This window comes from Gobio gobio (assembly GCF_949357685.1).
Source record: "Gobio gobio genome assembly, chromosome: 17".
Classification (NCBI taxonomy): domain Eukaryota; kingdom Metazoa; phylum Chordata; class Actinopteri; order Cypriniformes; family Gobionidae; genus Gobio; species Gobio gobio.
This window is the reverse complement of record NC_137110.1, coordinates 50810064-50827676: the sequence shown is the minus strand read 5'-3', so window position 1 is coordinate 50827676 and position 17613 is coordinate 50810064. Positions and strand designations below refer to the sequence as shown.

General features: G+C 37.3%; 1 protein-coding gene across 1 annotated transcript in view; it reads left to right on the top strand.

The window, feature by feature from the left end:
• Nucleotides 1-10795, top strand: part of soat2 (sterol O-acyltransferase 2) — a 29354-nt gene extending 18559 nt beyond the window's left edge. The window contains 4 exon segments of the mRNA XM_079840378.1: nt 4225-4323; nt 4408-4543; nt 6781-6926; nt 10421-10795. Coding sequence (XP_079696504.1) covers nt 4225-4323; nt 4408-4543; nt 6781-6926; nt 10421-10474 — 435 coding nt within the window. The 3' untranslated portion in view covers nt 10475-10795.
• Nucleotides 10796-17613: the final 6818 nt, after the last annotated feature.

The following is a 17613-nucleotide window of genomic DNA, read 5'->3' as shown; positions in this document are numbered from 1 at the left end:
GTCTCCGCTCTAATTCATCCCAAAGCTGTTCTATCGGGTTGAGGACTCAAGTTCCTCCACACCAAACTCCTCATCCATGTCTTTATGGAGACGCTTTGTGCACTGGTGCATGCTGGGACAGGAAGGGGCCGTTCCCAAACTGGTCCCACAAAGTTGGGAGCATGAAATTGTCCAAAATGTCTTGAAGCATTAAGAGTTCCTTTCACTGGAACTAAAGAGCCAAGCCCTGAAAAACAACCCCACCCCATAATCCCCCCTCCACCAAACTTTACACTTGGCACAATGCAGTCAGGCAAGTCCAGTTCTCTTGGCAACTGCCAGACTCGTCCATGGGATTGTCAGACAGAGAAGCGTGATTGGTCACTCAGAGAACACGTCTCACTGCTCTAGAGTCCAGTGGTGGCGCGCTTTACCCCACTGCATCCCACGCTTTGCATTGCACTTGGTGATGTAAGGCTTGGATGAGCTGCTGAGAGCGGCCCATTCTCTCACTAATGTGTGTAGAAGCGAACACACACACACACACACTCCTGAGAGCGGCCCATTCTCTCACTAATGTGTGTAGAAGCGAACACACACACACACACACACACTCCTGAGAGCGGCCCATTCTCTCACTAATGTGTGTAGAAGCGAACACACACACACACACACACACTCCTGAGAACGGCCCATTCTCTCTCTAATGTGTGTTGAAGCGAACACACACACACACACACACACACTCCTGAGAGCGGCCCATTCTCTCTCTAATGTGTGTAGAAGCGAACACACACACACACACACACACTCCTTAGAGCGGCCCATTCTCTCACTAATGTGTGTAGAAGCGAACACACACACACACACTCCTGAGAGCGGCCCATTCTCTCACTAATGTGTGTTGAAGCGAACACACACACACACACACACACACACACACACACACACACACACACTCCTGAGAGCGGCCCATTCTCTCTCTAACGTGTGTAGAAGCGAACACACACACACACACTCCTGAGAGCGGCCCATTCTCTCGCTGATGTGTGTAGAAGCGAACACACACACACACACTCTTGAGAGCGGCCCATTCTTTCTCTAATGTGTGTAGAAGCGAACACACACACACACACACACACTCCTGAGAGCGGCCCATTCTCTCACTAATGTGTGTAGAAGCGAACACACACACACACACACACACTCCTGAGAGCGGCCCATTCTCTCTCTAATGTGTGTAGAAGCGAACACACACACACACACACACTCCTGAGAGCGGCCCATTCTCTCACTAATGTGTGTAGAAGCGAACACACACACACACACACTCCTGAGAGCGGCCCATTCTCTCGCTGATGTGTGTAGAAGCGAACACACACACACACGCACACTCCTGGGAGCGGCCCATTCTCTCACTAATGTGTGTAGAAGCGAACACACACACACACACACTCCTGAGAGCGGCCCATTCTCTCGCTGATGTGTGTAGAAGCGAACACACACACACACACACACACACACACACACACTCCTGGGAGCGGCCCATTCTCTCACTAATGTGTGTAGAAGCGAACACACACACACACACACACACACACACTCCTGAGAGCGGCCCATTCTCTCTCTAATGAGTGTAGAAGCGAACACACACACACACACACTCCTGGGAGCGGCCCATTCTCTCACTAATGTGTGTAGAAGCGAACACACACACACATACACACACTCCTGGGAGCGGCCCATTCTCTCACTAATGTGTGTAGAAGCGAACACACACACACACACACACACACACACACACACACACACTCCTGAGAGCGGCCCATTCTCTCACTAATGTGTGTAGAAGCGAACACACACACACACACACACACACTCCTGAGAGCGGCCCATTCTCTCACTAATGTGTGTAGAAGCGAACACACACACACACACACACTCCTGGGAGCGGCCCATTCTCTCACTAATGTGTGTAGAAGCGAACACACACACACATACACACACTCCTGGGAGCGGCCCATTCTCTCACTAATGTGTGTAGAAGCGAACACACACACACACACACACACTCCTGAGAGCGGCCCATTCTCTCACTAATGTGTGTAGAAGCGAACACACACACACACACACACACACACACACTCCTGAGAGCGGCCCATTCTCTCACTAATGTGTGTAGAAGCGAACACACACACACACACACACACACACACACTCCTGAGAGCGGCCCATTCTCTCGCTGATGTGTGTAGAAGCGTCTGCAGGCCTAGAGCTGGAGTTACACACCTGTGGCCATGAAGGGATTGAACACCTGAGCTCAGTGATTGGCCCAATACTTCTGGCGATATAGTGTTTGACCCTCTGCTGCTCTTGGTTTAGGGGTTGCATTGGTCATCTTCCTGGTCATAAGTGACCGGACACCTAAAAATGTAACTTCCTCCACCCCAGTGTAAAACCAATGCAATTAATTTTTCTTCAATAATATTTTTTCTTTTTAATTTTGTATTTTGAGATGATTTGATGGTATTTTTCTATATTTATGCAATAATTATGGTCTATTTTTTCCATTGAAAATTCTAAAAAAAAAAAATTGTAATTATTGCAGTATTTCAGGTTAGAATAGAGACTAGGCCTTCAAAATATATATTTTTTAAGGCAGATTAGTGCCCTCTTTCGGAATTATTAAAGAAATCCTGCAACCATGAGTGTAATCACTAGAGTTCTCTATGGAGAATCCCCTAGGTCTCTTTTGAACACATTTAATGATTTTTTTAATGATTTGAATATATATATATTTAAAAAAAGCTCAAAGACTATTTATTATTAAGTTTTATATATATATATATTTTTTTGAAATATAGATTTTTTCTGTGAATTTGTGTTTTTGCCGATTTCCCATTCATTTCCTATGGCTGGTCATTTATGACCGAAGACAATGAACGATACTTTTTTTTTTTTACATGCTCGATACATGACCCCAATTTTTGTGTGTGTTTACATACCTAATGCAAGAAAAGTCACCAAGTTTCATATCATTCTGATGAAGCTGTGATTTTTAACATTTCAAAACAGAAAATTTTCCGGTCAGAAATGAGCACCAGAGGGTTAAACATATAGAAAAGTTGGAAACACTTCACAATAAGGTTATTTAAAGGGTTAGTTCACCCAAAAATGAAAATTCTGTCATTAATTACTCACCCTCATGTCGTTGGACACCCGTCAGACCTCCGTTCATCTTCAGACACAAATGAAGATATTTTAGTGTAAATCTGATGCTCTGAAAGGCCTCCATTGGCACAATGCACTTTACACTCTCAAGACCCTTAAAAGACACTAAAGACTAAAGTTACAAAGTCCATCTCACTACAGCGGCTCTACAATAACTTTATGAAGACGAGAATAGTTTTTGTGCGCAAAAAAACCCTAAATAACGACTTATATAGTTATGACGATTTCAAAACACGGCATCATGAAGCTTCGAAGCGTTATGAATCAGTGAGTCGATTCAGCAGTTTGAAGCGTTATGAATCAGTGAGTCGATTCAGCAGTTTGAAGCGTTATGAATCAGTGAGTCGATTCAGCGGTTTGAATCGCCAAATTTCAGCAGTTTGGGGGTTTGACATGCAATCCGAATCATGAATCGACTCACTGATTCATAACGCTTCAAACTGCTGAATCGACTCACTGATTCATAACGCTTCGAAGCTTCATGATGCCGTGTTTTGAAATCGTCATCACTATATAAGTCGTTATTTAGGGGTTTTTTTGCGCACAAAAACTATTCTCGTCTTCATAAAGTTATTGTAGAACCGCTGTAGTGAGATGGACTTTGTAACGACGTCTTTAGTGTCTTTTAAGGGTCTTGAGAGTGTAAAGTTGAGCCAATGGAGGCCTTTCAGAGCATCAGATTTACACTAAAATATCTTCATTTGTGTCTGAAGATGAACGGAGGTCTGACGGGTGTCCAACCACATGAGGGGAAGTAATTAATGACAGAATTTTCATTTTTGGGTGAACTAACCCTTTAAAATTTCAAAACAGAACATTTTCCGGTCAGAAATGACTGAAGAGCACCAGAGGGTTAAACATAATATGTTTATCTATTAATATGTTATTGAAAAGTTGGAAACACTTCACAATAAGGTTCTGTTAATATTATTTAATGAACCTGATCTGTCATGAACGAACAATGAACAGTTGTATTTTAACAAAGATGAATAAACACTAATAAATGTATTGCAGGACTGGTGGAACTCGACTTCCTTTGCCAATTATTACCGCACATGGAACATCGTGGTCCACGACTGGCTGTATTATTACTGCTACAGAGACTTCCTGCGGGTGAGCATGACTCTCGTGGATCGCCCGTTGAACTGCGTGTCATGTGTTGTTAATTGTGACCCTGAATCTCTGCTGACCCCTCAGCTGTCCGGTGATAAACTCCGCTCGCTGGCCACACTGTCTGTTTTTGCCGTTTCTGCAGTAGTTCATGAATACGCCTTCACCATGGGCTTCGGATTCTTCTATCCGGTGATGTTCTGTACATTCGCCGGGATCGGTGGTAAGAACGCAAGAGAAGCTGCTGCTGAAACAAATAGTCATGCACAGTTTGTGATTGTATTTGATGAAAAATGAGATTGGAGAGCGTGGGGCGCAACCTAACACGGGTTCAAGATTCAAGAGATTTATTTGTCACATACACAATTATAAAGAGCATATATAACCAGCAGTGAAATTAAAGTCAGGTCCGCTCCATGGACAGTGCAATATTAAATAAAAAAAATAAAAAAAATACAACACAGATGAAAATATACATAGAAATACAATATACACAGATAAAAAATATTCATAAATATAGCTATGAGAAAATGCATTAAGGTTAATGATGTACAAGAGGCAATGTGCATACGTGCATTATACTGTAGTCTTAAATATTAACATACACAGGAATGTAGACACAGGTTAGTTGTAATATGCATATTTTAACCCTTTCCACACATGCCAGAATGACGAAACTCAGTGTGTTTACTAGCTGCCATTTCAACATTATTTAGAGAAAATAAATAGCGCCAAAATTAAAAAAAATCTCTGGAAGATATGACTGAACACGTATTTAACCATTGCAAAAGTACATTTCTTAAGTTTAGTTTTCATCTCTGTTTTTTGTGTTGATTTAAAATAATCTGATATTATTGTAATCTGTTATTGAACAGTTGAGATGTTCTTTAATGCGGATCTAACAGCAGAAGACACGAGCCGCGGTTTACATCCCAGTGTGCAGATGGGGATACAATAAGCCCCGATTAGAAATATGACATTATATTCTATACTTGTATTAATTATTTTGAGAAACCATGAGAAAAGGGTGAATAATGTCTGAGAGTTAATGTTCAGAAATTATTAATTATCATTATATTTTGAACTCTGCTGTTTAGCTGCATTTAGCGATGTGTTTGTAGTCAAACTCAAAAATGCTTATAGTTTTAATGATTAAAATGACAATATTTTAGTTTGTCTTGTATATTTTTATTACATCAGGTAACATTTTAAGCTGTTATTTGGTCATGTTATAATGTACTCCACCTATGGGGCATGTTGTCACATTCACTTCCATTCTTTCTGGGTAAATCAAGAAAAAAGTAAACACTGTATTAATGAAACAAAACCACATAGTTGTACTAGACATGTGGGGAATTAATGTGGGAGAAAATAAATACTCTGAACCCCAAGTGGATTTACACAAACGGAGAAAGTCCAAAAGCGTTCGGTTGTGCCCGCGCTCCTCTATTAACTCTGTTCCAAAACCTAGTCACCTTGATTTGAATAATGTATTAGTAAATGTTATAAAACTAAAATTAATAAATGCTTTAGAAGTATTTTTCATTGTTAGTTCATGTTAAATTTAGCTTTTTTATTGTAAAGTGTTACCAACTATTTTTATTTACTGTACATATGTACGTTTTGCTGAACTCATTATAATGGTGCGTTCACACCGGACGCGATTCGCACGAATAATTTACATGTTAAGTCAATGTAAAGACGCGAATAGACATTCTGCGGCACGATTCGCGCGAATGACACGGCGAGAATTTAGCGTTTGACGCGTGATTCGCGCGAATCACCCAAGTTGAAAAATCGGAACTTTGGCGGATATTCGCGCCGCGTTAACCAATCAGGAGCTTGCTCTAGTAGTGACAACAATGAGGAGAAAATCTGGTTTATATTAATCATATATTAATATGTGGTTCAGACAAGTGTGCATATGATTATCACTGTGATAACATTGAATGACATGAAACACAACCCAGTCTCTTTTTGTTAAATGCAAGTTTATGATCAATAGTACAAAAGTATAAGTAAAAGGTATAATGAGCTATACATTAAATAAGGCAAACAATTCAGTCAAACATTCAAAGTTAGCGTTAGTCGGCTACAACGGTAACGTAAAGTTAAATAGCCTAGAAATAAAAAAATAATGAAACTTCACTTTGCCCTCAGCCTAAACGATTCGCCAGGGGACAAATTAGAGATCCATGAGATCGGCCTCAAACTCAAAATGTTCAAGCGCCCAACTTCGTGCGAATAGCGCGATTTATACGCGTCATTTGCATCCGGTGGGAACGCACCATAAGATTTCCTCATCTGTAAAATAAATAAATATTTGCTACCGTAAGATTTTGGGCATCATAAATATCTTGACAGTATAACGACATGAACTGCTGTCTTGTTATGAGCTCACTAGAGTTTGGAAGGGAGTTAAAGAGCAGGCGGAAATGTGATTTTGTTGTACCTCTCCAGTGGTGTTCAACTTCGCCATGAGCGATAAGCGGAAGAGCCCGGTGTGGAACATCATCATGTGGACGTGTCTGTTCATGGGTCAGGGCATCCACGTCTGTCTGTACGGCCTGGAGTGGTACGCGCAGATACACTGCCCGCGAACCGGGGTAAGACGGATCAGAGTGGGTCGTGGAAGATCGATTCCGCCACAGAATAAAAAAACAGACATAAATATATATATTCTGATTTATCTCGTAATACTGAATTTACACCTGGCAATTCAGCTTCTTTATCATAGTACCAAGTTTACATCTCGACGATTAACTCGCAATTATTACTTTTTTTCTCAAATACAGTTTAGATCTCGCAAATTTTTTTCTCATAATACCACATTTACACCTCACAATTCAGACTTCTCTCGTAATACCGAATTAAACCTCGCAATTCTGACTTTTTTTCTCAAATACTGAATTTAAAGCTTGCAAATCTAACTTTTTTCTCTTAATACTGAATTTATACCTCACAATTCTGACTTTTTTTCTTGTAATACCGTATTCATACCTGGCAATTCTGACTTTTTCCTCGTAATACCGTATTCATACCTCACAATTCGGACTTTTTTTCCTTGTAATACCGTATTCATACCTGGCTGGCAATTCTGACTTTTTCGTCGTAATACCGTATTCATACCTCGCAATTCAGACTTTTCCTCATAATACCGTATTCATACCTCACAATTCAGACTTTTTTTCTCGTAATACTGAATTTACACCTCGCAATTCAGACTTTTTTTCTCGTAATACTGAATTTACACCTCGCAATTCAGACTTTTTTTCTCGTAATACTGAATTTACACCTCGCAATTCAGACTTTTTTTCTCGTAATACTGAATTTACACCTCGCAATTCAGACTTTTTTTCTCGTAATACCGTATTCATACCTTGCAATTCTGACTTTTTTCCTCATAATACCGTATTCATACCTCACAATTCAGACTTTTTTTCTCGTAATACTGAATTTACACCTCGCAATTCAGACTTTTTTCCTCGTAATACCGTATTCATACCTCGCAATTCAGACTTTTTTCCTCGTAATACCGTATTCATACCTCACAATTCAGACTTTTTTTCTCGTAATACTGAATTTACACCTCGCAATTCAGACTTTTTTCCTCGTAATACCGTATTCATACCTCGCAATTCTGACTTTTTCCTCGTAATACCGTATTCATACCTCACAATTCAGACTTTTTTTCTCGTAATACTGAATTTACACCTCGCAATTCAGACTTTTTTTCTCGTAATACCGTATTCATACCTCGCAATTCTGACTTTTTCCTTGTAATACCGTATTCATACCTCACAATTCAGACTTTTTTTCTCCAAATACTGAATTTACACCTCACAATTCAGACTTTTTTTCTCGTAATACTGAATTTACACCTCGCAATTCAGACTTTTTTCCTCGTAATACCGTATTCATACCTTGCAATTCTGACTTTTTTCCTCATAATACCGTATTCATACCTCACAATTCAGACTTTTTTTCTCGTAATACTGAATTTACACCTCGCAATTCAGACTTTTTTCCTCGTAATACCGTATTCATACCTCGCAATTCTGACTTTTTCCTCGTAATACCGTATTCATACCTCACAATTCAGACTTTTTTTCTCGTAATACTGAATTTACACCTCGCAATTCAGACTTTTTTTCTCGTAATACCGTATTCATACCTCGCAATTCTGACTTTTTCCTTGTAATACCGTATTCATACCTCACAATTCAGACTTTTTTTCTCCAAATACTGAATTTACACCTCACAATTCAGACTTTTTTTCTCGTAATACTGAATTTACACCTCGCAATTCAGACTTTTTTCCTCGTAATACCGTATTCATACCTTGCAATTCTGACTTTTTTCCTCATAATACCGTATTCATACCTCACAATTCAGACTTTTTTTCTCGTAATACTGAATTTACACCTCGCAATTCAGACTTTTTTCCTCGTAATACCGTATTCATACCTCGCAATTCTGACTTTTTCCTCGTAATACCGTATTCATACCTCACAATTCAGACTTTTTTTCTCGTAATACTGAATTTACACCTCGCAATTCAGACTTTTTTTCTCGTAATACCGTATTCATACCTCGCAATTCTGACTTTTTCCTTGTAATACCGTATTCATACCTCACAATTCAGACTTTTTTTCTCCAAATACTGAATTTACACCTCACAATTCAGACTTTTTTTCTCGTAATACTGAATTTACACCTCGCAATTCAGACTTTTTTCCTCGTAATACCGTATTCATACCTTGCAATTCTGACTTTTTTCCTCATAATACCGTATTCATACCTCACAATTCAGACTTTTTTTCTCGTAATACTGAATTTACACCTCGCAATTCAGACTTTTTTCCTCGTAATACCGTATTCATACCTCGCAATTCTGACTTTTTCCTCGTAATACCGTATTCATACCTCACAATTCAGACTTTTTTTCTCGTAATACTGAATTTACACCTCGCAATTCAGACTTTTTTTCTCGTAATACCGTATTCATACCTTGCAATTCTGACTTTTTTCCTCATAATACCGTATTCATACCTCGCAATTCTGACATTTTTTCTCGTAATACCGTATTCATACCTCGCAATTCTGACTTTTTTTCTCGTAATACCGTAATCATAACTCACAATTCTGACTTTTTTTCTCGTAATACTGAATTTACACCTCGAAATTTGACTTTTCCTCGTAATACCGTATTCATACCTCGCAATTCTGACTTTTTTTCTCGTAATACTGAATTTACACCTCGAAATTTGACTTTTCCTCGTAATACCGTATTCATACCTGGCAATTCTGACTTTTTTTCTCGTAATACTGAATTTACACCTCGCAATTCTGACTTTTTTCTCAAATAAAGTTTATATCTCGCAATTCTGCCTTTTTTGCTCGTAATACTGAATTTACATTGCAAAATCCTGCTTTTTTTGTTTGTTTCTGCCATGGAATAAAAAAATAAAAAATAAACCTTTTTGTGATAAAGTTCGCAATTACATTATTTATGTTTCTCTATTGACCAGAACCCACTTCACTGCAGGATTCCCCTGCTCCTCTTTAAGCACCGCTCACGGCCAAAGCTCCCAAACGCACAATAAAAACACTCACACTTGCGCTTTGATTAACGGATCACAGTTTGATCGCAAAGGCTCAAAGTGCAGATGCCGCTCAAAGACTGTGACGATTAAGTTCAGGATTAGGTTACAAGAGCAGCTGAAGAACACACTGACAGATGGTGACCGCTCAGAAATAGAACAAAAAGCAGAGAGTGATATAAAGTTATGAAATAAGAGGCAGCAGAATAAAACATTGTACAAATGGTAATTTAATGACATGAAACAACATCCACTTGGTGGCACTGTAGAGTCACTATGATTCAATAATTCCATTGCAAGTCAAAAGGGTTTGAACAACACGTGAGCAAATTATAAGAAAATATTATTTTTTTGCGTGAACTGTTCCTTTAAGAACAAGCTTTTCTTCTTGCATTGCTCCTCCAACACAATACACTAATGGGATCAGAGTTCATCTTCTGTCCAGCAATGCCATAAATCATATTTAACAAGTTCATGTTTGCATTTTCTCAAAACAGACAAGCTTTTGGGAGCTAGTGACGCCACGATCATGGACGTGCAGTTACCAGTGATCAACATCAGCATCAATATTTGCTTCTGTTAATTACCATGACATACTGTGCTTTTTTGTGACACATTATGAAATATGATACATGCTTAACGAAGCACATCAGCCTCTGTAAATGCTGCTTAGTTTAATTGAACGATCTTAACGTGATGAGTGTATATATTTGAATGAATAATGCACAGAATAAACTAAAGTTCAACATTCTTTTAAAATAAAATTGTACTATTTTAAGCTTATGGAACAGTAAATGTTTACAGTGTTTATATTGTAATATGTTGTATACGTTATCTCCTCGCTCCTGCAATAATAAAGCACAGACATTTCAAAATAAGAGTCCTGGTGTATTTCAGGCTTGTTTATTAAATAAAAGTCACGCCGTGTGTCCGATTTCCACCTCAGTTATTATTTGGTTACACAAACTGTATGTAATTAAATTAAATTAATTATATCTAAAACTAAAACCATAAAAAAATATATTTTCTTCAAATAAATAAATGTTAACTGGCGTTTCTTATTTTCATTTAGTTTCATTAACCTGATGTACCAAACTAAAACTGAAATAAAATGAATGAATAACTATAGACATTTATAAAAATAACAAATTAAATAAAAAATTACTACAACTTTTAACAAAAATTAAAATGAAAGCAAAACTAAATTGAATTTAAAATATTATCAAAAACTATATTAGTATCTATATTAGTAGTATATGTATGTGTGTGTGTGTGTGTGTGTGTGTGTGTGTGTGTGTGTGTATATATATTTTAGGGCTGTCAAAAGATTAATTGCGATTAATCGCATCCAAAATAAAAGTTTGTGTTTACATTATATTTGTGTGTGTACTGTGTATAATTATTATTTATATATAACAAGCACACACAAGCATGTATATATTTAAGAAAAATTTATTATATTTATATATAAAATATTTATATATAATATAAATTATATAAATGTATATACAGTGTATACATGCAAATATTTCTTAAATATATACATGAATGTGTTCGTATTTATATATAAATAATAATTAACAGAGTACACACACATATATTATGTAAACACAAACTTTTATTTTGGATGTGATTAATTTTTTGACAGCCCTAATATAGCTCATATATATATATATATATATATATATATATTTATATATTATATATTATATATTATATATTATATATTATATATTATATATTATATTATATTATATATATATATATATATATATATATATATATATATATATATATATATATATATATATATATATATATATATATATATATGCAGAAATAGTTAGTTGTGCCCCTAAATTTTCTAAATGCACTCCTACATTTTTCAACTTAAGAGCACAGGTGCACCTTGGGAAAAAAGTATGCGTCAAGCCCCGCATTGGTTACTTTACCAATTAGTTGGTCTATTATTGGACATTACTTAATGCATTAACTAACAAAAGGGGCTTTCGCAGCAGAGGAACCTTTTCACAGCTCCTAGAACTGATGGTGGAAGAACCACCAACGGGAACGATTTTAGATCTAGAAACGGCTTTTGGGGAACCAAATGAGCTCCTACTTCAGTCTAACCCAGCACAACAGTGTGAAGTGTTTTAGCGGAAGCTTTTATAAAAGCAACTGACAAATGAGGAACATCACAGAAATAATCACAAGAGAATAAACGTGTGATACGGAGAAGTTTAAGAGTGAAAGACAGTAAAGCAGAAAGAGAGAGAGGAGGAACAAGATATTATCTCTTTTTTTGGAAATTTTAAAGGAAGTGCGTGCGGAAGAAAGGCTTTGTTCCTCAGAAATGTTGGGGTTTTTTGAGACGTGACATTTTCAGAAGCTCATTTTAAAAAAGTGCAACCTCTGAGGAAATACAAATGTTTAACTTTAGCAGTTTCCGAAGACTATCAGGGTTTCTGCAGGTTATGAAGGTCAATTTAAGTCCATTTTAAGACCAATTAAAGAACATTTAAGGAATAAACTGAAGGGAACAACATGTCAGCATTTCCAACAGATCTCCATAACTTTTTTATTAATTTGGTAACACTTTACAATAAGGTTGTATTAGTTAACATGAACTAACCATGAACAACACCTGTTCAGCATTAGTTCATCTTAGTTAATATAAATCCAGCTGTTCATGGTTTGTTCATGTTAGTTCACAGTGCATTAACTAATGTTAACAAGATTTTAATAATGCATTAGTAAATGTTGAAATTAACATAGATTAATAAATGCTTTATAAGTGCAGTTCATTATTAGTACATGTTAACAAATGAACCTTATTGTAAAGTGTTACCATTCATTTTTACAAAAAAATAGCTTAAAGTTTGAGATGAGAAATGTTGTGAAAGTGATTTTATGATTAAAACAAGAACAAATATCTGCCAACGGGTTCATAAAAACTTAACTCCAATGCAAGTTATCTTCATACCCATTGACATATATATATTCTTGTTTCAAAAGCACAAACTCACTTAATTGCGTTTAATGTCTCAGAAAACAACACTTAATTTCTTCAGTGTTTAGAGATGGTAAATGGAGTGGTCTTGGCTCGCTTTCGAGTCAGTCTATATAATCCAGTGAATAAAACTATTGTTTTTCATGTCGTAATAAGGATTAATGGCCAATTGCACACTGCAAAGTTTCAGAAGCGACCGTGAAATAGTAACGCATTAAAGCAATGTAAAGGCAGACTAATAGATTAATAGAAAAATATTTGTTGCAAAATATTGTTGAAATTCTAAATAATCCTAAATGTATGATCAAGTGAGTTCCACATAGAGTTCAGAAGACCCTGCCACGCACCAGCCAATCAAATAAAAATATAGCTACCGAACAGCCAATCAGAAAATAGCATTGCAGTATCCTGGTAAGATTTAGATATTCCCGCAACAACAACGTTTACATTCTGCCACCTACTGGTGGTTTAGTTTGATGTTTTCTTTCCAACATTTCTTATTTGTATATTCAAAAATATTTCAAATAATCTCTTACCATTTTTCAGTGTAAATGGTTTAATTTGATTGGCAACAGCCCTACAGTGTCTTACTCGAATTTAATTTATAGATCAAATTTAAGAATATAAAATGAAAGCTGAAGCATAGCCTATATTTAATAAGATTATGGGAAAATGCCCTTCATAAAAGGTAAAAAATATCAAAGATATGCAGATTTAAATATCTCAAAGCTGATTGAACACTTGTGAGAATATTGCTTCAGAATACATTATATTTACAACACAGTAAATTCTGAAAAAAATAAATAAATAAAAAATAATAATAAATATAAATATATATATTCCAAATTATTATGGATTATTAATTTGCCTATTCCCTGACATCTTTGAAATAGAGAAATGCAAGAATTAATACTATGCGCACGCACACACACACACACCCACACACAGAAATGTTGAATTAAATGTAAAAAAAGTATTATTTATTTATTTATACAATTTTTTTTCCGATCAGAACACCCAAACCCCTTCAGCTGTCGCCAAAATCTCCCTCTGAACTCATTTCAGAACTTGAGAGCCCTGTTTTAGTTATATTGTGCTTTGTTTGTATAATGTCTGCTGGAATGTCCAGTGTTAAATAAATATTTTTAAATTGTAGTTTTGTAATTTATTTTTCTTTAAAAAAAAGCAAGACAAAATAGTAAAAAGCTAATTTTTACTATTTAATTTATGCAATGGTGAAAAAATTGGCAAAATAAATGGGGGAAAAAAAATCGACTCCGGCCAAGAATTTACATTTCGGTGCGTCCCTAATCTTGATCTAAGGATGTTTTGAATTTGTGCTGGAAAACAAAAATCCAATCAATTTTTTTGCAGTGCATTGAATTAAATGTAGGGCCCTATGAAATCGGTCTTGTTTTTAGTTTTAGAGTTGAATTTTTCTGTACTTAAATGTTTAAATTAAATGTGACTGACTTTCGTTCATCTTCTGAACACAAATGAAGATATTTGTAATGAAATGGGAAGATTTCTGTCCTCCATTGACAGCCTAAGCAACTTCCACTGCCACTTCAGAAAGTTCATAAAGAGATCCTAAAACTGATCCATACGGATCAAGCGCTTTATTATAAATTCTCTGAAGATGAACAGAAGTCTGATGGGTCTGAACGACATTAGGGCGAGTAAATGATCACAGGATTGGGTGACCTGTCTCTTTAAGATCTGACCTGCTTTTGATTTATTCATACAAAATGCGACACATTCTGTGATATTCCACATTATACAGTAAATAAAATTTTTATGAATGGATTCTGCAATTCCGTTTTCTACATCATAGAAATCATAGGGCCCTGATTTAATGCCATGATATTGAATTTAAGACTTTCTGATCCAATTGAAGACCTTTTAAGGCCTTACATTGTGGAAGGTCAAATAAGACCTTTTAAGACCCGCAGAAACCCTGAATAAAAGCGCACGGAAAACGACGTAGCACTAGAATACACTCAACTTTCTCACCAGCTCCTTACCGTGTGCCAAACAACAACTTAACATCTCTGATCAGGGCATGTTTTATTGACCATCAACACAAAAATAGAAGCAGACAACAAGACCACCGACTACAAAATCTCACAAAACACAGTTACAGCAGCGAAACCCAAACATGAGCACTGCATTATGATGTAATGCACATAAAAAAGGTAAGACAACGAATGTTTTGGCATGTTCGTATCCAACTAAAAACATTCAATCCCATCCTACAACGATCCCAGTGCAGTTTTGTCGTCTTGGTCAGGATCTGCAACGCAATTTGAGCTTTTCATGCACAACTGATCACGGCAGGTTTTTAATCGGTAAGATTTTTAGAAGTTGTCTCTTTTGCTCACCAAGGCTGCATTTATTTGATTAAAAATACTGAAATAGGGTACAAAATTATGAAATATTATTCCAGTGTAGATCATCTGTTCTCCATGTGAATATATAGTAAAGTGTAATTTATATCCTGTGATCAAAGCTGAATTTATCATCATTACTCCAGTCTTCAGTGTCACATGACCCTTCACTAATCACTCTAATATGAGGATCTGATGCTCAAGACGCATTTATGATTATTAATAATAATGAAAACAGTTGTGTTTGATGAATATAAACAGCATTTATTTTAAATAGAATCTTTTGTAACATTATGAATGTCACTTTTGATCAATTTAATGCATCCTTTCTGAATTAATGTATAATTTCTTTTCAAATTCTTACTAATCCAAAACTTTTAAAGCCATTTCAGATAAATACTGTTCTTTTGAACTTCATATTCATCAAAGAATCCTAAAAAAAAATGTACACAACTGTTTTCACCATTGATAATAATCATAAATGTGTCTTGAGCATCAGATCCTCATATTAAAATGATTTCTGAAGGATCATGTGACACTGAAGACTGGAGTAATGATGCTGAACATTCACATGAATAAATTATATTTGACTATATATTCAAATAGAGAACAGTTTTTACATTTTAATGAAAAAAAAATATTTTTAATAACATGAATGCAGCCTTGGTGAGCAGAAGAGACTTCTAAAAACATTAGAAATCATATTATATATTCAATATAAATGAAATCATGAAGCTGCACAACTGAGGAAAGGGAACAAGATGGCTAAAAACAGGAGAAATGCATCGAGTCAGCATGACCTGAGGATTAATATCCCAGAGAATATTCTGTTGATCGCCATTCAGCGTTCAGTCACGTGACATAAGAGGATAAATCAGCGTCTGAACGCTGTAAATAAGCAGAAACACAGAATCCCTGATGTTAATGTGGCTTTCACATTAGTACAATCCCAGAGACCAACTGCAGGAATCAGTCAGAACAGCCAATGATTCTGTGACTCAAAAACAACACACATCGTCATCTCGAACCTCCCGTCCGCAGGTTTACACACACATATTTTGGTGAATGCATGGAGAGAATGTGCATCAGTAATATCAGTACTCCGATCATCCATTCCTTCAAAAGACAAACAAAACGATCAGCACTAGTAAAACAAATGGGTCATTCTATGAAACTGTGTTTTTTAATCAAAGAATGTGTTAATTGCATTTCAAGTATAAATGGTGAGGTCTTTAAAACAGTGCAAGTGGGTCATATTTCCAAAAACATCATTTACTATATTAAAATGGATTACAGTCTCGGGTTTGACTATTTTAGATTGTATTAAAAAAAAAATCCTGACAGGGTTTCTGCAGATTTCATGTTTTCAATTTAAGACCAAGTAACGAAAATGTAAGGAATAGATTGAAGGGAACACAACAAAATCAATGTCCTCTAAATGTAAATGTTTAAAAATACATCTCCTACACTTACTACTTCCTCACTACTAAATATTCCACATGTAACTGTTAGTGTAGTTATAACAAAGTGGAAGCGATTGGGAATAGCGGGGTCAGCGCATGCTGAGGGTCACAGAGCGGGGTCAGCGCATGCTGAGGGTCACAGAGCGGGGTCAGCGCATGCTGAGGGTCACAGAGCGGGGTCAGCGCATGCTGAGGGTCACAGAGCGGGGTCAGCTCATGCTGAGGGTCACAGAGCGTGGTCAGCGAATGCTGAGGGTCACAGAGCGGGGTCAGCGCATGCTGAGGGTCACAGAGCGTGGTCAGCGCATGCTGAGGGTCACAGAGCGGGGTCAGCGCATGCTGAGGGTCACAGAGCGGGGTCAGCGCATGCTGAGGGTCACAGAGCGGGGTCAGCGCATGCTGAGGGTCACAGAGCGGGGTCAGCGCATGCTGAGGGTCACAGAGCGGGGTCAGCGCATGCTGAGGGTCACAGAGCGGGTCAGCTCATGCTGAGGGTCACAGAGCGGGGTCAGCGCATGCTGAGGGTCACAGAGCGGGTCAGCTCATGCTGAGGGTCACAGAGCGGGGTCAGTTCATGCTGAGGGTCACAGAGCGGGGTCAGCTCATGCTGAGGGTCACAGAGCGGGGTCAGCTCATGCTGAGGGTCACAGAGCGGGGTCAGCGCATGCTGAGGGTCACAGAGCGGGGTCAGCGCATGCTGAGGGTCACAGAGCGGGGTCAGCGTATGCTGAGGGTCACAGAGAGGGGTCAGCGCATGCTGAGGGTCACAGAGCGGGGTCAGCGCATGCTGAGGGTCACAGAGCGGGGTCAGCGCATGCTGAGGGTCACAG